Genomic DNA, 20484 nt, shown 5'->3' on the forward strand with positions numbered 1-20484 from the left:
CAATGAGGCCTTACAAATAGCGTGGGGGAGAAGGCAAGAAAAATGTGAGGGAGATAGTGAAAGATACAGGAAATTGAATGCAGATTTCCAAAAAATACCAGGGAGAGACAAGAGGGCCTTCTTAAACGAGCAATGCAAAGAAATAGATGAAAACAACAGAATGGGAAAAAACAGAGATTTGTTCAAGAAAATTGGAGATATGAAAGGAACATTTCGTACAAAGATTACCATAATAAAAGACAAAAGTGGAAAGGACCTAACAGAAGCAAAAGACATCAAGAAGAGGTGGCAAGAATACACAGAGGAATTATACCAGAAAGATATGGAGGTCTCGTACACCCCAGGTAGTGTGGTTGCTGACCTTGAGCCAAACATCCTGGAGAGTGAAGTCAAATGGGCTTTAGAAAACACTGCTAATAACAAGGCTGGTGGAAGTGATGATATTCCAGCTGAACTATTTAAAATTTTAAAAGATGATGCTGTTAAGGTGCTACACTCAATATGCCAGCAAGTTTGGAAAACTCAGCAGTGGCCAGAAGATTGGAGATCAGTCTACATCCCAATCCCAAAGAAAGGCAGTGCCAAAGAATGCTCCAACTACCGCACATTGCACTCATTTCACACACTAGCAAGGTTATGCTTAAAATTCTACAAGGCAGGCTTAAGCAGTATGTGGACCAAGAACTCCCAGAAGTGCAAGCTGGATTTCGAAGGGGCAGAGGAACCAGAGACCAAATTGCAAACATGCACTGGATTACGGAGAAAGCTAGAGAGTTCCAGAAAAACATCTACTTCTGCTTCATTGACTATGCAAAAGCATTTGACTGTGTCGACCACAGCAAACTATGGCAAGTTCTTAAAGAAATGGGAGTGTCTGATCACTTCATCTGTCTCCTGAGAAATTTCTATGTGGGACAATAATCTAGTTAGAACTGGATATGGAATAACTGATTGGTTCAAAATTGGGAAAGGAGTACGACAAGGCTGTATATGGTCTTCCTGCTTATTTAACTTATATACAGAATTCATCATGCGATAGGCTGAACTGGATGAATTCCAAGCCGGAATTAAGATTGCCGGAAGAAATATCAACAACCTCAGATATGCTGAAGACACAACCTTGATGGCAGAAAGTGAGGAGAATTTAAAGAAACTTTTAATGAGGGTGAAAGAGGAGAGCACAAAATATGGTCTGAAGCTCAACATAAAAAAAACTAAGATCATGGCCACTGGTCCCATCACCTCCTGGCAAATAGAAGGGGAAGAAATGGAGGCAGTGAGAGATTTTACTTTCTTGGGTTCCATGATCACTGCAGATGGTGACAGTAGTCACAAAATTAAAAGACGTCTGCTTCTTGGGAGAAAAGCAATGACAAACCTAGACAGCATCTTAAAAAGCAGAGACATCACTTTGCCGACAAAGGTCCGTATAGTTAAAGCTATGGTTTCCCCAGTAGTGATGTATGGAAGTGAGAGCTGGACCATAAAGAAGGCTGATCGCTGAAGAATTGATGCTTTTGAATTATGGTGCTGGAGGAGACTCTTGAGAGTCCCATGGACTGCAAGATCAAACCTATCCATTCTGAAGGAAATCAGCCCTGAGTGTTCAATGGAAGGACAGATCCTGAAGTTGAGGCTCTAATACTTTGGCCACCTCACAAGAAGACTCCATGGAAAAGACCCTGATGTTGGGAAAGATGGAGGGCACAAGGAGAAGGGGACGACAGATGACAAGATGGTTGGACAGTGTTCTTGAAGCTACCAACATGAGTCTGATCAAACTGCAGGAGGCAGTGGAAGACATGCTCTGGTCCATGGGGTCACGAAGAGTTGGACACGACTAAGCTACTAAACAACAACAAAAAATATATGAATTAAGACCGTAACACTATGTAAATGTTAGCCCTTTCATCCAACTTTAATCTCTCTGCTAGTTGTGAATGAGATAACCAGTGGAATCTATAACCTTCCACTGTTAACCATTCCCTTGTTTTGATTTTACAGTTTTATTGACTCCACTCTAATAGCTCTCGATAAGTCAACCCTTTCCCTATCTCCTCTTTTCTATAAGAAGCTTATTGTGGTGAAATCCATGAAGGCGTCTTTGTACATAACCTAGGTTCATATCTATTCCAGATTCTTAATATGGCACATTTAATGAAGTGGTTTTTGAGATTCACATTAAGTTTATCATACCACAAATACCCATGCCAGTCAAATGTTAAATCATGTCCTCCTAGTTCCAAGTGTGCCTTGTTTTTCAGTGTCACCCAATCGTTCATCCACACTAAGCAACAAGTGGCTAAGCTCAAATTCAGGTATGCCTAATCCTCCCCTTTCCTTTGCATCTTGTAATACAGTCCTACCTTGGTTGACCAAGGCCTTGCGACTTGAATGTTTTGTCTCCCGAACTTCCTGCAGCCAATCGGAAACTACGCCTTGGTTTCCAAACGTTTTGGAAGTCGAACGGACTTCAGGAACAGATTCCGTTCGACTTCCAAGGTACCAATGTACTTTAATTTTAACCCGGGATTTCTTCCTCTGCCATAAAAATAGATAAAAACTTTTTGCCATTGTTTAAATGATAAATCATTCATCAAATTTTTTGAAATAAAAACCTCATTCTAGGCAAAACATTCATCTTTATCACTGAGATTCTACTCAATGACAATTTTATCAGCTCCCATCTTGACCTGTCTTTTTTATTTCTGTCCATGTCTTAACATAATTATTTTGAAACAACATAAAATTCATATTTGTCATAGTAATACCCAAATATTTTACCCCACGCCCAATTTGAAACCCTTTCTTCTTCATGTGGGTGCCGCCCCTTCCTTCCCGCTGAGGTGGTCGAGCGGGAAGGAGCAGCGGTGGCGTGGAGGCTGCCCCCGCTGCCCAGACCAGCGGCATGGGCTCTGCGCCCCGCCAAGACAGAGGACACCGACACTGCTGAAGACGAGGCGGTGTCAGCGGCTGCAGCGTGAGTAGCATGAGGGGGCTTTCGGGAGGGGGTGGGTCCGGCCCCCCCACAAGGTCTGAGGGACAGTGGACCGGCCCCCTCCTGAAAAAGTTTGCTGACCCCTGCTCTAAACAAAACAAAAATACCCATTTCGAAGGCTTTCTCTGCATCCAAAAATATCAAAACAGCTTGCCTCTCATTATGAAAATTCAGATATTCCAAAATATCAAACACATTTCTGGCATTATCTCCTATCTTTTAGGCAGAAATCCACGTTGATCATGATGACTGAGAACCTGTAAAATCGTTTTTAATATTTTGGACAAAATTAACGTAAATAACTAATAATTATTGTTCAATAAATAAATAAGTTGATAGTTTTTCACTAATGTCAAATCTTGAGCTTCTTTAGTTAAATGTTTCTGTGAAGCCTTTGAGTACTAGGTGGTCCTAATCCCACCTGGGTCCATGATAGCCAATAAGAAAAGATTGCTCTGGTGCTCAGGTGTAATTTCATTCATACTTTCAATTTTTATTATTATAGTCATACATCCTTAAAATATATACTTCAGTATCTATATTTCCCTGTTTATGGGCATAAATAATGAATAAAGGAGTTTTAAAGAATAAAACAAATTGCTCATTTTCTTTAGGATAAGAAAAATCAGTGAGTGCAACCTAGGTTGAAGCCTAAGAATTCCAAAGTCATTTGGAATATCCCATCAATTGAACAAGCATCAGCTTCTGGATCGCAGCTGCTGACTTTTTAAAGGGAACAGCACAAAAAGAAGTCCTAGTAGGGTTGGGCAGTCTGAAATGTCCTGCTCTGAAAATCAAGTGTTTTTTTCCTGAAGTAGTCCAATTGTAGTGTTTCTTATTTTAAGAGCCAGAAGACGATCTGTTTTTCAACTGAATCCAGATGCCTTTATTTGGACGAAGAATCAGTTCTCCTACAGGGTCGAGTTGATCACGTTGCTGTGTGCTTTCAACAGAAAAGCGCCGTAGAATGGTGGCTAAAATAGCCTTTTCTTCCATCTGTGCAAAGCGCTGACCTGCAGAGGGGTAGGAAAACGATTACAAGATACAATTAACCAGAGCAATAATACATATTTATTATTATTCAATATGAGCCATGTCACACTGAGGTCAGAGTCTCAGATTCATAAAAAATAATTGAACACTTTTCAATACTTATACAACAGATGGTGATGGATTTACAGCCACTGGCAGGAGTGAGTGAAAAACTGGGAGGGATTAATAGTGTAGAAATAACCTTTAGATCCAGGTACAACTGCGCTATACATTGGAAAATGAAGACAAGATAGACCAAGATTAACCAGAGCAATAATATGTATTTATTATGAGTTGTAGAGTTGGAAGGGACCCTGACAGCCATCAAGTCCAATCCTCATCAAGTCCAATCCCCTGCAATGCAGGAATCTCAACTAAAGCATCCATGACAGAAGGCCATCCAATCTCTGCTAAAAAAAAAAAAAAACAACTCCAAGGAAGAAGATTCCACTCCCTCTTGATGGGAGTCTGTTCCACTGCCAAACAGCTCTTACTGTTCTTCCTTATGGATAGACATAATCTCCATTCATATAACTTAAAACTCAGGTTCATTCACTTCAGTCACTTACTGTTCTCAAGAGTGGTTTAACAATTGATCGCTCTGCCTGGGGAACTTGGAACTATAGCTCTCTGATGGAAATTGAGGTTTCCTAACAACTCTCAGATCCCTTAACAAAGTACAGCTCCCAAGATTCTTTGGGAGAAGCCATCAACATTTAAGATGGTATAATACTGCTTTAGATGTGCAGTGTTGCTGGGGCTTTAGTAGATTGCATAATCTTTCAGCTTTGCTGTTGGATAATCATCCCCTTTAGACAGCTTCTGCTACTGACTCATTACCCCCTTTTTTTCCTTTCTAGAGTGATGGAGAAGGTGGAAGGCCTCACTGGGCAATAGCAGGAACATGGCTGGCCAGCAGGTCAAGTGGCAGACCCCAAGGGGCACCAGTTTGCCACCTTCTAACACTGCCTGCCTGAAGCAATTACCTCAGGTTGCCTAAAGCTAGGGCCAGTCCTGTCGTCGACAACAACAGCAACAACAACAATACATTTGTAGGCCTTGCTCTAAGTACTATGACAAAAATCTCCCTTTGAAAGATCAGTAATGGAAGCATACTGTGCTCTGGAGTTCTGAAGAAATACAGATATATATATATTTACTCTCATACATACCAATACAGTTCCTGGGCCCAGCAGAGAACGGCACATATGCATATGGATGCCTCCCAGCTGTGTTCTCAGGGAAAAATCGCTCAGGTCTGAATTCCTCAGGCTCCGGGAAGACTTCCGGGTCTCTATGCAGTGCATAGGGCACAATTATGACATCAACCCCTTTTGGTGCCTTAAACCCTCCTGCCAAAGAAGAAGAGATATTTGTTAGTCTCTTCTTCCAGAACCAGCTCCAAACAGTACTAAGCTTATAGCCACAGCACATCAAGGCATTAACCAACCTGAACTACTTACTTATATAACATTCCTCACTCAGTGTACGGGCAAAAAATGGAACGGAAGGAAAGAGGCGAAGAGCTTCTTTAATAACACAATCCAGATACCGTAGTTGCTTCAAATCGTCCATGGTAACATAACGATCGGAGTCCCCTGAGAAGAAACGTGTGTTATTCTGACACCTATTTTAAATTATGGTGGAGCAGGAGGCATTGTGGGGTCTAACCCACTAACCGCCATAAATCATTTCTGCACTTATGCTTAGAACCAGCTCACCAGGGCTTCCTTTTTTGCTGGCATAAGGTCTGACCATAATAGAGCTGCAAAGACCACAGCAGAAAAAAGCATGATGTCTGGCTCCTGACTCCAGAATGGCTTTTGTTGTCAGAAGGCATCGTTAGCCTCTGAGGCCACTAGAGGATAGCACTTCCAAGCACTCATAGCTCTCCTTAGCCAGCTATGTTTTAAGCTGCAATTCTTTCCTAGGTGGTCCCTTTTAAGAGAGTTAAAGCAGTGCAGCATCATTGTCTAGTGAAGTGACAGGACGCAATGCATCAAAGATTGAACCTGCAGAATGTTATTTGGGAGCCTTTGATGAGTAGGCCAAGCCAGTGCAGCCAATACCTAAAAGGTGTAATGTTTGGAGCTGAAGTGGAGATTGGCCTAAGCACTGGACCTTCTGACTGAGGTTAAAGGGAACTGGAGTTGTAGGAATGTCTGCAGGACCATAGTTTCCATACCTGATTTAGAACGGGGATGGGGAACTGGATCCAACCAGGGGGCCAGACCCTTAATCTTCTCAGCACCTCACCACGGGTCAATTTTGAGTGGGGCTGCCCACCTTTCAGAATTCACAGAATTGCTGTAACCCGCAATCAGCTGCAACGGCAGTTACAGGAATCCCCTTTGAGGTCTACTTGCAAATGTGCTTTGGATCCAAACCACCTTTGCAACCAGACTTTTTTCATCAGCAGACATTGCTGTTCAGCTGACGGCCACTGATGGAGAGCCCCCTTGCATGCTTGGGAACGCCTTAGGACAGTTAATCCCAGTGGTCATTCGCCCTTTAAGCTGCCAATTGTCCTCTTGTAGCCACATCCACCTCTGCTCCAGTCTCAAAGTCACAAAGGACATCAGGTGAGGGGCAGGTGGGTGTGGTTTGGTGAAAACAGCCTCATGGGCCAAACTTGGACCTGTACACACTGGCGAAGGAAGAGGAGTGCAGGAGGAACGCACCACCCCCAGCAGCGCGATCCCAGTGGGGTGCCATTGCAGCTGCCCCCCACCCACGCTGAGCGCTATGCCACCAGCCCCGCTCCCGCCTGCTCTCCACCACCACCACCCCGGTGCCGGAGCATGAAGCTCCGCCACTGCCTGTACTTGTAGCCCAGAGGTTCCCCATCTCTGTGTTAGAGGAATTATGCAACATTTATTAGCATTTACTTAGATAAACACCTGTATACCACACTTGCCCAGGTTCACACCCAGAGGAAAGAAAAACTCACCAAAAACTTCATCCAGTTCACGGTGAACTTTTTTTTGGACTTCTGGATCACACCCAAGCAAGTAAATGCACCAATTCATGGCAGCAGCAGTAGTATCATGACCCTTGAAAGAAAGAATTAAAGTTCTAATGTTTTATCACCAAAAAAAGAGAGAAAGAAATCTCAGCTTCTGGCCCTTTCCAGGATCTGAACAAAATATTTCAAATCCTCTAGCACCCACAACCTTTGGTTTTGCACATATCTAAACTTCTAAGGCACCAGCCTCATACACAAGAGTGAATATTTCAAAAATTTAAGTGTATAGGCAACAGTAGATGCCAGGGATTCTTCCAGTCCTGGTCACTACCCATGTGCCAAAGGCAGACTGACACTCCTAAGTCATTCCCATATCTAAAAAGGTTTCCTCAGAATGGTTGATATGCCTATCTAGCTATGTTTTATTGTGTTTTTAATATTTTGTTGGGAGTCGCCTAGAATGGCTGGGGCAACCCAGTCAGATTGGCTAATAAAACAACAACAACACATATACTGCAACTTTGCTTCTAGGGTGTCACCTAATTTTATTTATATCCTGTCCTTCCACTTAAAAAATTAGTCCTCAAAATAGCTAACATTCAAAAAAACAATCAGAACACATAAAATAATTAAAAGTCAGAAAACAAAACAAAGCCCAAAAGCAGCATAGCAGAGCCTCCTCTGTCATGGCCCCAAAACTCTCTCACTGTAGAGTTGCATCAGATGTTTCAACTACATTCCAACTGGTATACATATAAACTGGTTTGTTTATATGTATCTATTGTGTTGCATGGGATGGGGTTGGATTATTTGCTGCAATGTGCTGTATTATCCCTTTTTAGATATAAACTGCCCTGGGACTTTACAGTGAAGGGTGGGTGCAAGAGGAGATGAAGAAGTCAACCAACCATACCAAAATCAACAGAAAGTACAAAATTGTCTTCCCCAGGTTGGTGAAAGATGAATAGTCGAAGAGGCATGAACAAATATTCCTAGTGGATAGAGTTCCACAACTGGGAGTGAGAGCTAGAAAAAAAAAATCACTCCTGAAAGCCCCAACGACCCTGGCATCCACAAAAATACTGCAAGAGGGTGCAAAGCAGGACTGATGAGAGGCATTGTTTGGAGAGTGTCATGAACCCCTGACAGAGGGGTCTGCATGGACAAGATTTGGTCCACAGGCTTGAAGGTCCTCATATCTGTTTGAAAAGACCACCTGCGGTCAGAATTATTATCCCCATACTGTAGTTACTGGCCTAAATGAGGCTGAGTTGCCTACATCCAGCTAGGAAAGAGATTCAAACCGGAGATTTCCTGAGTTCTGGAAGTCACTTACAATGCAATCCTCATACAAGGTTCATTGAGCTCTATGGGGTTTAATCTTGGGTAAATGGGTAGAGTTCTGCAACCTAAACCAGCACTTCTATACTGGGCATTCTATACCTCAAACATGAATGTATCCACTTCCTCTCGGATGTCCAGGTAGCTCAACTTCTTCCCATCGTCATCGGTGGCATTCAGAAGCATATCGAGAAAAGCTCTCCTGACTTTGCGGTTGCTTTGATCACCGTTGCTGACAGCATTGCTTTTATGCCACTCCTGGTTTTTTAATTCACGAGCTTTTTCTGCAATAACCTTAGATAGCCAAACAAAAAAAAGCTGTTTCTTTTTCAGGTTGCATAATCCAATGTGTGCACTCCCTGAAATGCCAAATACTGTGACGGTTGACCCCTGAAATAAGTGGTGTGCTGTTAAGCTGTGATGGATGGATGGATGGATGGATGAAGGGAATTGTCAGGGAATTGTCTCCTGGCCCGCTGAGGGGAACGGAGGGTCTGTTAGCTTAGAGAGCCCCAACACCTTTTGAGCAGCTACACCTCCAGTGGGAAGGAAGGGAAAGGGGCCAGCCAGGAGAGGAGAGGGCTCGGGGATGCTGCTGAGAGCCCCAGCACCTCACCTTGTCCGGTTGGTCAGGAGGGAAGCACGCCATTTCCGGCACCCCAATTGCGCAGAGGAGTGAAACGCAAGGAGGGTAGGAGATCTGGAGTGCCGAAGCTCTTATGCTGGGGAAGGAGCCGGAAGGGGCCACTCCCGGATTCTGCCAGTGACTGAGACAGACATGCCTTCTGTAGCTCTGCACTGTAAATAGTTGGCACCAATAAAACTGCCAAAAGACTGTTTGGGTGCCTGCTTCGTTACTCATGAGTACCATCACGCAAACCCCACAGGAATAAAATAAAAAAAAACTACAGGCAATAGTAAGGAAAAACATAGCAGCTTACATTATCAGTAAAGGTATGAAGTATCTTTAGGCTCCTGTAATGTTCTCTCCCTTCTTGGAACATTAGGTACAGAAGGTTAGGCCAGAGCCAGGGAAACTTCTGTCTGTGGTGAATCAGATCACTCATCCTAGAGTAACAAGCAACAATGTTGGATACCGGTATATTTCTAGGAAAGTACCGTAAAGTGCAGCAAAGAGCCCAAATTTATTGCTAGTAGGCTGAGCAAATCAGAGTGACATGTAGAGAAAAGTGATTCACATGTAAAACAGAGCCCAGTTTGGGACATACAGCCACAGCATTGCCTTGTTCGTCCACTGCAAAGATCCAGTGTGAATGTAGCTTCTAGATGAGCATTCAACCCACACAGAGGCCCTGAATTGTGCAATTCAGCTCCAATGAGGGGCAGGGAGGAAGATTGCAAAAAGCAGGCCTTTGGAAATTTATCATGCAGACAGTCAAGTTCAGACTGAAGGCTATCTGCATGTAGACACCTGTAAAAGTATTTGTGGATCAAGGCTCTGCTGCAGAGATGGGGAACCTGTGGCCCTCCCGATGCTGTTCGACTCCAGCTACCAGCATCTCTGATTTTTGACAGGCCATCGGTTCACTATCCCTGCTTCTAGAAGAGGTGATCACATTGACAGGCGCGGAGGAAGCCTCTTGGCTGCCTGGGGCGGCAGCGGAGGCACCCCCTGGGGGCGTTGTGGCGTGTGCGTCGTGATGTCAAGATGCATGTTGGACGGACTGTGCATGCGCGGGAATGCTGCGCATGCCCAGTCCATCCAGGCCGGTGTTGCTGCTCCCGTGGCAACCGAGGGAGCCGCTGAGCGAGCAGCGGCTTGTGGGGCTGCCTTGTCTGTCCGTAAAGCAGCACAGATGGGGTGCCGGGCGGTGGGGCTCAGCTTGGGGAGTGGCGGGAGGGGCCACTGAGTGTCACGCCCCTCCCCTGGAACCCGGGGTGCCCTGCCCCTATCGGCCCTCCCTTGCTACGCCACTGCACATTGACACCTACCTGTAAACAGCTCGGACATACTCAGAATCCTTATTGTGTTGTGCTCCTATGTTCTTGCCCATAGCCGTTTCTAGGAACAGGAGAGAAAGAACTCAATCAAAGAATCATGCTCCTACAAACCAAGAACAGGACATAAAAGACCTTACTTCGAGTCACACCACTGGCCCATCAAGCTCAATGCTGTCTACACTGACTTCCAATGGCTTTCCAGGTTTCAGAGAGAAGTATTTCCTAGACTCATCTGGGGATGCCAGGAATATGAACCCAGGATGCCCTGCATGCAAAGCACTGAGCCATATGGTCAAATTGTAGTAATATTGTACTAATACCACACCTGCGGTCATTGTCTCCTGGGGTTCCCTTTTGGTCCCATAGTATGTGTGTTTGTGTCCCAGTCCTGACCTGCATTCAGACTGACCACAAATCAACAGTGATTCAATTGGATTACAATTTGACAATGAATTATTTCCCTTCTCTATCAGTGTAGATCAGAGGTTTTCGACCTTTTTGAGTCCACGGCTCCCTTGACCAACTACATTCTTTCTGTGACATCCCTGTGGGGTTCAGGAGCCCAGTTATGTGACCCCTTGATTGCAGAGCTGGCAGCCTCTCACGCTTTTTCCTCCCTTGTGGAGTGTTCCCTCAGCCTTCTCTCTCCTCTCCTTGGAAGTCTTCTGGCCAGCTGCCGCCCCTGGTCTCTGAGCTGCCCCCCACCCCACTCCAAAGAGAGGTGCCTTCTCACACTGCCCCACAGGGGCCTGGGAAGGATCCCTGGGCAGCCCCAGAGGCACCATTTGCCTGGGGAACTTGTAGCCAGGGCTGCTGTAACCAACAGCCACACAAGCCTTTGGGAGGCAGAGACATGATAGGGCATCAGAGGGGAAGAAAAGATGGACAGAGGCCAGTGTTGCCCGCAGCACCCCTGACCATCATTCTAGGCACCCCAGGGTGCCACAGCACACAGGTTCAGAACCACTGGTGTTCTCCACGGTGGATCACTGAATCAGCATTTAAATGAATAACAGGCTATCAACACTGGGAAACAAGACTTCTGCTCAATTCTTCCAACAAATGAGCAGGGATGTTTAAACCTCATTTGTTGCAACACTTTGACAGCAACCACAGCACTTACCACAGATTACATCAAGGGCACACAATGTGATGTCGAAAAAGCAATTAAACGGCTCCTTGTCCACATGTGTTTCAAGTTTCTGAACAAGGATATTGGCTTGTTCATTCATCACTTCAAGGAAATCTTCTAAAATGGTGAAATGGAAGGTGGGCGTTAACATTTTCCTTCGGGACCGCCATTTGCTCCCAGTGCTGCAAAACAGAAACTTAAATATTATTTTTCTCTATACAAACAAGTCTCAAAATGCATTAATGCCTTCAAGCAGGATCTGGAACAAAACATTGCAGCATGCAGTGCTCCAGTTCACTCTATTCCTCCTCGCCCCCAGCTGGCCATTCCCCCGCACAACATTTGGTTAAAATGAGTTAGCACAGGTACCAAAGGGGCCTCCCACCTGCAGTGAATACCTCTGTGCACAAAGAGGGGCCCTTTTCACATATTCAATAGGGCATGAGGAGGTTGAGTCGGAACTGGAATGTTGGGTGTGTGACCTATGACCCCAGTCCCATTTCCTCCTTCACACATTCCCTATATATGTGTTGAGGAGGACTAACAGCTCAACCAGTACTGGACACACCAGCTACACTGTGTTCCAAGGGGTTTGACAAAGGGGTACACTGTGCACCCATGTTCTGGGGGTGTATTTTCCTTTACCTTGTTAGAAGCCCTGTTCCCAGCCAAGGATGCAGAAACCTGTAAGGATCGGATTTTGTAATATGCTTAGAGCTACTCAAAACAACCTGCCAACAGAAGAGATTAAAAAACGTGAAAATTATAAATTTGTGGAATATAAGACCTTGCAAGTAAAGTACGGATTAACCAGTGAAACACAATGGCAATACATCCAATTGAAACATATGTTGGAAAGGCAGTTTGGCCCTGATGCTATAGCAGCATCAGAAACACCCATGCTACTACAAGATTTAATCTCTGCAACGAAAACAAAAAAACAAAAAAGTCTACACTTGCACTATACAAAACCATACTCAACGTAAAATAAGAATGGATAAATATGAAGAAATCTGGAATGAATATTTAAGCGATAAGGCGGATAGTGATGGGAAGTGGGGGGAGGAGAGAGAGGTGGGAAATTATTGTTAAAAAGGTGTAGTCATAGGTATATCAGTGTATTCAAATCTGAATTGTCAAACTGTGTTATTATTGTTATTATGGTTTTTGTGGTATGTGTCTTTTGCGGTTGATGTTTGTATTGAGAAAATAATTTTAAAAAATTTTTTTAATGTAAATTCTTGACATTGCCCTCCAATTCTATCTGTTCAATGGTGCCCTCACTATCTAAAATATTTCTTCCAGTTGCACCTTAGAGACCAACTAAGTTCATAAGCTCATACAAATAACAAATAACAAACTTAGTTGGTCTCTAAGGTGCTACTGGAAGGATTATTTTATTTTATTTTGTTTTGACTATGGCAGACCAACATGGCTACCTACCTGTAACATAAATTGCTTATGTAAAGCTTGAGCTGTACAAAGCCTTGAACTTCATTTTGTACGATCAGCGCGAGGATTGTTTTTAATGCAGATACTCTGTTAATGATCCACTAGTCTGAAAACATCAGCAGAGTGCTGTTATCTTTGTTCAGTTGTTGTTTTAAGTAAATGCTATTATAGTGATATGCATTTTCCATTATATCTGTTTGGACTTCTTCAGAATAAAAGCAATTTATCTCACTCCTGTTCTTGGACTGCAGAAGTACTTCCAATTTAGCAGGATCCGAGATTGGATCCAGCATCACTGATTATATTTATTAAGAATTAAGTCCTAGCAGCTTCCACAGGACTTACTCCCAGGTAAGAATGCAGAGGATTGGTGCCTTTAATAGGCAACTGCATATGAGTCTTTTCAGAAGTAAGTTCCAAAGGGTCTATTGAAGCTTTCTCCCAGGTAAGTGTGCATAGGACAGCGGACGAACCTAAACAGATACCCACTACTGAGCAAGCTCTGCTAGAAACGATGGAACTTATTTCCGAGTAAAAGAGGGAGAGGTATATAAAGCACCTGGTAGAACTGCAACTCTAGGGCTGTTGGGTTATGTTTATCTTCATGGGGACATGCTGAGCAAGCCTGCCTTAGAAAATGAACAGAGTTTTTAGGTTATCTTCTCAGATGAAAGGCAGCTGACTGAGTTCTCATTCAGACTGCTTTATGAAGGGGGTGGTTTCTTTCTTTCAGCTGAATTCCATTTTTTTTACAGGAGGTATTCAAGGGTAATCAGCACTGCCACCTCTTTGTCGTTGCTGTTAAAAAGTGTGGCACTTACTGTAACAACTTCATGGAGAGTACTGGCACCTATTTTTTTTCTAGAATAAAAGAACTGTGCAGCAGGATCACATACTGTGATCCACATCCTATCCCAATGATGGAATTAGGCCTGGGAGGGCTAGCTCCCACGTACACCAAGCATTGTTTTCTAAGCTTGATTGCAGTGTGGAAGACAGTTTTCAGAGAGGTGCAGCAGCTGTGCAGGAAAGAGTTAACGCTCCCCATGCATCATTCCCCCAACCTTGGGGGGGGGGGTGAAATCACACACATACACCCCAGGAAAACAAACCTTCGGGGAAATCGGGGACTAAGGGAAACTTGTTTTGCTAAGTTCAATTGCCCCATGGGGAGAAGAGGGGAAGAGAGAAAATAGGAAGGGGTGTGTGTGTATGTGTGTCTCAGAGAGAGAGAGAGAGAGAGAATATGCAAATTAACAAGAGCGTAGAAGGATGGAGTGAGAAGTGTATGCGAGAACAGAGGATGGATGACCAAGGTACATGCTTGTGCAATGCATGTGAATGGATGGTGCACGAGAGAATGGGGTGGCTCTGATCCCACTTTGGCCCTATTCACCATCCGCTTCACCCCCACCCACCACAGGCATGCATGCACCCCTTGGGAGATTACTGTATTCCCAAGGGAATGTGGCCTTTGGTGGGTAGTAAAGGCTAAGAATGAGAGACTCACCTCTACGGTTTCTGCATGATACAAGATCAGAAAGGGCAGTGGTCCTACCCAGAGCTGTAGTAGTGGGATATTCCATAACACCGCAGTGTAATCAATCAACTGTTTAAAGAAAGCTGGGGTGGGGGTGGGGGAAGGAAATGTGTCAGGTATGAAAATAAGAAATTCAATATCCCACCTCTATGCTACTTGTTCTCATAAGAACAGCACTTACTCTAAACAAAGATCAACAGTCACATTCCTAAATTCAGATTACAAGAGACAAGGGACTCATTCCAACCTCCCACTTTCACATCAAGTTTTAATTCATGTATCACGCTCAATCAGTCCTGGTAAACATCAGAAAGTGTAAGAGCACATTTACATTTGCTTACAACTCATCTTAACCATATAAATAGCCCCTCTTGATGGGTGATTCCATACAAAGAGGCTCCCCATTGTTAGTGGGTAGTGGGCCCCACTCTGACACAGCATATAAAATAATCCATATTTGATCATTGTGACCATGTAATTGGAGAAAGGGACCCAGAAGCAACAGCAAAGCAGGTGGCTCAAGAAGTAATAGATCTGTCCTGAACAGACACCCTTAGTCCTTTAAAATGACGTGAGTGCAATAGATGAGGCAGGAGATGTTGTAGCCCAGCAAAGAGGTCCTGCCATATATTCTTCTAATGAAAGTCTATATAACTGGCCAGCTGATCCAGCCACGATAGGAGAAGATACATCTGTACCTCTGCAAATACAGTCCCCATATAACACACAAATAAGATATTTAAGACAACCAGAAGATGGCACCGCGGGTGAAAGCTCCTTGGATGGATACTAATAGTGAAGTTTTCCTCTCCACTACGGTAAAATCCACTTACAACATCAGTCTTTCGTGGACACCTCGCACCCAGTTTGCTGAAGCTTCTCACAAGGGAAGTATTGAGATGTGACAGCCTCAAGATGTCGAGGGGGTAGGGTGCCAATTGTCCTGGCTCCACTGGCCTCTCACAGCCCTCTATGACAGCAGCCTGGGCACAAACAATGTCTTATCCAGGATTTAAACACCACACAGCGTCTTCCTCTTAAGCCCTCTCTCCTCTCTCCAATTAAGGCAATGGCGTTCTCATCTCTTTTAGCAGCCGAGGCCGGCCCGCTGATAAGAGAGAAACAAGGAGCAGTCTGGAGCAGGGCCAAGTCTCTCAGAGAGTTGCCATAGCACGCAGCTGCAGCAATTATAAAATGCTTCAAAAACTGACTGGGTCAGTTAAGATAAAATATAAAAGATTAAAAGAAGATTAAAAGAAGTCTGAAGAGCACCAGTAAGCGCGTCTTACCTCGGCGCCATGTTGGCCGGAACATATAATGGAGTATTAACCATGCTTGTAAACGATTTTGCTAAAGCTGATTCAGTTGAAACAGAGGCTGAAACCCCTTCATTGTGTGGTGTTTTACATGATCAATGTTTTCTGTTTATGCAAACAGCAGGTCATTTATTTCACAGAATGTTCTTCTTGTGTTGCAAAAACAAAGTTTCAGGCCCAAAAGCAACAGCTGGCACTCTGGTTGGGTTAGTGGAGAGGGGGATTTTGACTGGCACTTCACAGTCAGGCTAGCCCTTATTAAAGAAACTGGAGAAAGTGAAAATGATGGATTGGCGGACCATCAAGACAAAGAGAAGAAGCCTGAGCTCAATGAGTTCTCTTCAGATTCAGTAACCAAACAATTAAATGACATTTTCCAAGGATGGAAAAAGAATTCATACATTGTGGCAAATGTGACAAAAGAATGCCACATTGTGTATACAGAGAAGAACAGCAGCGGCTCACATTTCTAATAAGTTTGGTAGCAGTTTAAAAAAAAAAGTCTACTACTGTAGGCAGAATATTCAGCATTGCTGAATTGCTCAGGAGGCAAATAATGTTTAAAAGAACACCTTTTTTGAGAGTTGGATAATAATACTTCTAAAAAATTCTAACCATACCAATTTACTCAATTCCCAAGATAGATAATTAAAGTATTTGATTTCCTGCTCTTAATGTAGCTACTTTATGTAACATGCTCCTAACACACTTTGTTTGGAAAAACTTTGATTCACCTAGGAGATTTCAGGTAATTATTTTGGAAACTGCAGTGCTTACTTTTAAGTAAAACAGCATTCAGTTGAACTTCCTCCTAAGCCCTTTACAGGCTTCATGTTTGAAGAAGGAATCTCAACGTGAATAGGGGGCTTGAAGCTATACAGTGGTACCTCCGGTTAAGAACATAATTCATTCCGGAGGTCCATTCTTAACCTGAAACCATTCTTAATCTGAGGCGCGCTTTCGTTAAAGCACACGACTTCTGCTCGCATCCCAGGGCAAAGTTTGCTACCAGCAGCATCTACTTCCGGGTTAGCAGAGCTCGTTACCCAAAGCGTTCGTAAGGACAGTACGTAACCCGAGGTTCCACTGTACACATATCAGACCGCTGTCACAATGCCCCATTCTATGCACCAGCCTTGTCCACAACATCCCTGACCTTCTCAAATTAAAAAAGGCTTCAGGCATGCAGGTTCTTAACCATAGGGAACATTTTAAATGCATTCACCTCACTGTACTTAGAAACTCCTTTAAGACATATCCACTCAATTCAGGAAAACCAAGGTGCAAGAATGTTGAGGTACAGTAAATGAGACAAAAACATAAGAGGGGAAGTTGAATGCAGCAGCCCCATTTTCATTGGGGCCAGTACACAGGGAGATCGGGATGAATACTTTCTCTCTCGCCTGGCATCTGTCTTGTGAGACAATGGAAGAGCACACCTTTGAGGGTAAAAGTCAAACCGTTGGAGAATTGCAGCACCTGCTGTGGTTGTACAGACCAATACAGGAGAGACATGTTTTATTGGAGGCAGGATGGATGAAGGCATCTGGTTTTGGTGCTACAAGTGCACCATGGCATTTCTTCTCTCTACGCTCTTCCCAGCAGTCATTCCTCCTCTGGTCACTGCTATGGATGCATGACTTGACTGTCTGTCTCCAGACATTGCAATCATCTGCAAGAGATTCCCACATGGTGGGGTTGGTGTTGCCAGTCTTCCCATCATGTTTGTAGACATATTTGTAACACAAAGTTGGTATGCCAATGAGCCTGGTGCCTGAAGCCAGCTCCCTGAAGAGCAGATTCCTTGGGGGTCCTGCCATCTTCCATTCTGTGGACGGAGACATCGTTGTGACAGGAGTGCAAACATGCTGGGAATGTGGGTTTGGGAGAGAACATCTTTGTTTGAGACTCTGTCCTGCCATGTGACTCCCAAAATATTCCTGATGCAGCGCATGTGGAAGGCATTGAGGCATCACTCCTGGCAGCTGTAAGCTGCCCACGACTCCCTTCCATAAAGCAGTGTGCTCAACATGCAAGCCTGGTAGACCTTCATATTGGTCTTAGACATTAGCATCACATTCATCAATAACCTTTGGGAGAGGTGTGCCGTTGCCATGGCTGCCTTGCTAATATGCTTGTCCAGCTCAGTGTCAATGGAGAGGTTGCTTGTTATGGTGGAGCCCAGCCTACCACTTCAAGCATGTGGCGTGGAGTGCTGGTGATGTTCTGATCCAGGATGGTGAGGCCAAACTCCATGCACTTTCTTCTCCTGCTGCAATTCTCTGTTCAAGAACAATGCCTGAGAGGCCTCTAAGAAAGCTGTGTTCCAATACACAGTTACGAGACAGCCAGTGTACTAAAATGCTCTAGTGGTTAGTTCTCACTGGGGCTGGTGGGGAGCCCAACTGTAGTTGGAGTCAGAGCCAATGACAGGCACAGGAAACTCCCTCTACTTCTCCTCATCCTTTCTGCCTAGTTTTGGAAGAGCAGCCCAGAGACTTATGAGGATACCCCCCAATAAATTATTTGAGGGGGTCATGCCCCCCCCCAAGTTGGTGGGCATTGCCATTCGAATGATGTGTGCACGCCTTATCTTTTGATCGATTATGTAAGTCTGGGCTTACCTGGGCCCTCCCAATATTTTATTCAAGTTGGCACCTCTGTTCACAAGTGCAATGTGGAATACAAGAGAGAAGTTTAAAGAATATTAAAGTAAAAATACAACAGAGAAGATTGATGAATATTAAAGTAAAAACCAGCCTTTTCCGGTAAAGCATAAACTCACACATTTGCAGTAAAAAGATGGATGGCTGCATCTCAGCCACACCGCAAACAAGAACATGACTGTGGGGCATCTCACCTTACTGAAATTAAGAGATACAAGGAAAGATACAGTGCCTGCTTTTCTGTGCCTATCCTAGTGTATGGTTCGCCGCTTTTAGTATACGTCACGATAGACAGACGCTTAAAATATTTCCAAACATTGAGAAACGAGGCTACTTTCGTTTTCCCCCTCCGAAAACTCTTTCCAAGCTTTGCAGCCGCTTCCCGACTCCCCGCCGACCTTTACCTTCCGCTTTGCGTTCAAAGAGCAGCGCGTTGCCCAGCAGCGGGTACCAGGGACTGAACCCCGGGATGGGCTTCAGCTCCTTGTATTTCCAGTACTGGTCGAGCAGCAAGCGGGCGACCAAGACGGCCAGCAGCGTGGCGAGCGCGGTGAGCAGAGCGAGCGCCCAGCAGAAGAGCCGCTCGCCCTCCGGAGCCATCTCCCAAAAGCCCATCGTCTCCGAGCGCGGACGGCGTCGCTCTGCTCCGGGAAGCGGAACGTTTTGCTGAGAAAAAAAGCCTCGGGGCGAGAGGAGGAGGCGGAGCATGCGAGGGGCGGCACTGCGAGAAGGGAGGAGGACGTCACGAGATGGCCTCCGCCTCTAGTCAAAGAGTGCAGACGGGGGCGGGGAGGAACAGAGCCCTTTGGGGCTTGGTAGCCAAGCGAAAACGCGAGCAAGCCAAGGCGACCTGAGGGGAGGTCTGAAGTCACGCCAGGCCTGAGGAAATGGATAGAGAGAGAAGTTTCACTTCCTCTTTTATATAACACCAGAACTCGTGGACACCCACGACCAGCGAAAGAAAACATTTCCTCACACAGCACGCAGTTTTAACTGCAGAATTGGCTCCCGCAGCAACCATGGCTGACCACCAACCTGGATGGCAAATTAGGCAAATTCATTCAGGATGCTGGGCAGGGTGGGTCACCATTGGCCTGAACCAGCAGGCTCTTCTTAAAAGACCTGGTCGCTAGTGGCGTGGGAAATGTGGACGTTTTCACCATCAAGGTCCTCAAGGCAGCCGTAAGGAGCACAACAGAGTAGAGGGAGCGTGAGTTTCCTGGGAGTCCCCTCCGTTGAACTCAGACATGCTTTCTTCTGACTACAGGGCTTCCTCTTTGTAAAACACCCCGAGCATTAACCAAACACTTTTCAGCCAGCTGGAGTGCAAGCTTTGGCTTCGAATTAGCAGTGCAAACAACCGTGCAAAGGAACCATTTAAACTGCTAACCTAAACCACCACCATCACCACCAAAAGGAAAATAGGCAGCCTCTCATTAATTATTTCTGGCATTCCCTGACTTCCTATGTGAAGGGATTCGCTAACCTTGCTTTTGCCAATGGCCACATTCACACTTGGCCCGAGCTTTCAAGGGCTGCATGCCACCCACAGAGAGAGCGGGGACAGAAACAGAAGCAAGCAGTTTTCTGTTCTGTGGACAGCACCTGGGGGGGGGGTATCATTCCTCTGCTCATCACATGATCAGTCTGATGACCAGAGAGGAGGTGATCTGTATTCCCATCAGGGTACTGGACTTTGCATCCCCACCAGAGTGTACCTTATTTAAATGTATTGTCCTTTTGCTGCTGCTACAAAAAGCAGTGGGCTGTGGGAGTCCAGAAAATTTGCTTGGGGGGGGGAATTTGCTGTGGCAGGATTGGAGGGGGAACGAAGAGTGTGCATTTCTTTATACTGGAAATTATTGAGGTCTCAAGAGTGATTAAAATAATTCCTTAAAGAATACAGACAAAAAAGAAAAAAGATACATACAAACTACAAAACAAAACAAAAAGAAACTTATACAAAACATATAAGTGTCTTATGTTTTGTATAAGTTTATTTTTTGTTGTTTTGTATTTTGTAGTTTGTATGTATCTTTTTTCTTTTTTGTCTGTATTCTTTTAAATACCAATAAATTCT

General features: G+C 44.7%; 1 protein-coding gene across 1 annotated transcript; it reads right to left on the minus strand.

Annotated features, from left to right (window-relative positions):
• Positions 1–3470: 3470 nt before the first annotated feature.
• Positions 3471–19034, minus strand: LOC117052664 (cytochrome P450 4V2-like). The gene is made up of 11 exons (XM_033159684.1): positions 18809–19034; positions 14393–14505; positions 12076–12161; positions 11422–11612; positions 10290–10359; positions 9278–9404; positions 8439–8630; positions 6981–7083; positions 5494–5628; positions 5203–5382; positions 3471–4011 (listed from the first exon to the last, which is right to left on the minus strand). The coding sequence occupies exons 1-11, from the start codon at positions 19017–19019 to the stop codon at positions 3839–3841; spliced, it is 1581 nt and encodes a 526-aa protein (XP_033015575.1). The 5' UTR covers positions 19020–19034; the 3' UTR covers positions 3471–3838.
• Positions 19035–20484: the final 1450 nt, after the last annotated feature.

Source organism: Lacerta agilis, chromosome 9 (assembly GCF_009819535.1).
Source record: "Lacerta agilis isolate rLacAgi1 chromosome 9, rLacAgi1.pri, whole genome shotgun sequence".
Classification (NCBI taxonomy): domain Eukaryota; kingdom Metazoa; phylum Chordata; class Lepidosauria; order Squamata; family Lacertidae; genus Lacerta; species Lacerta agilis.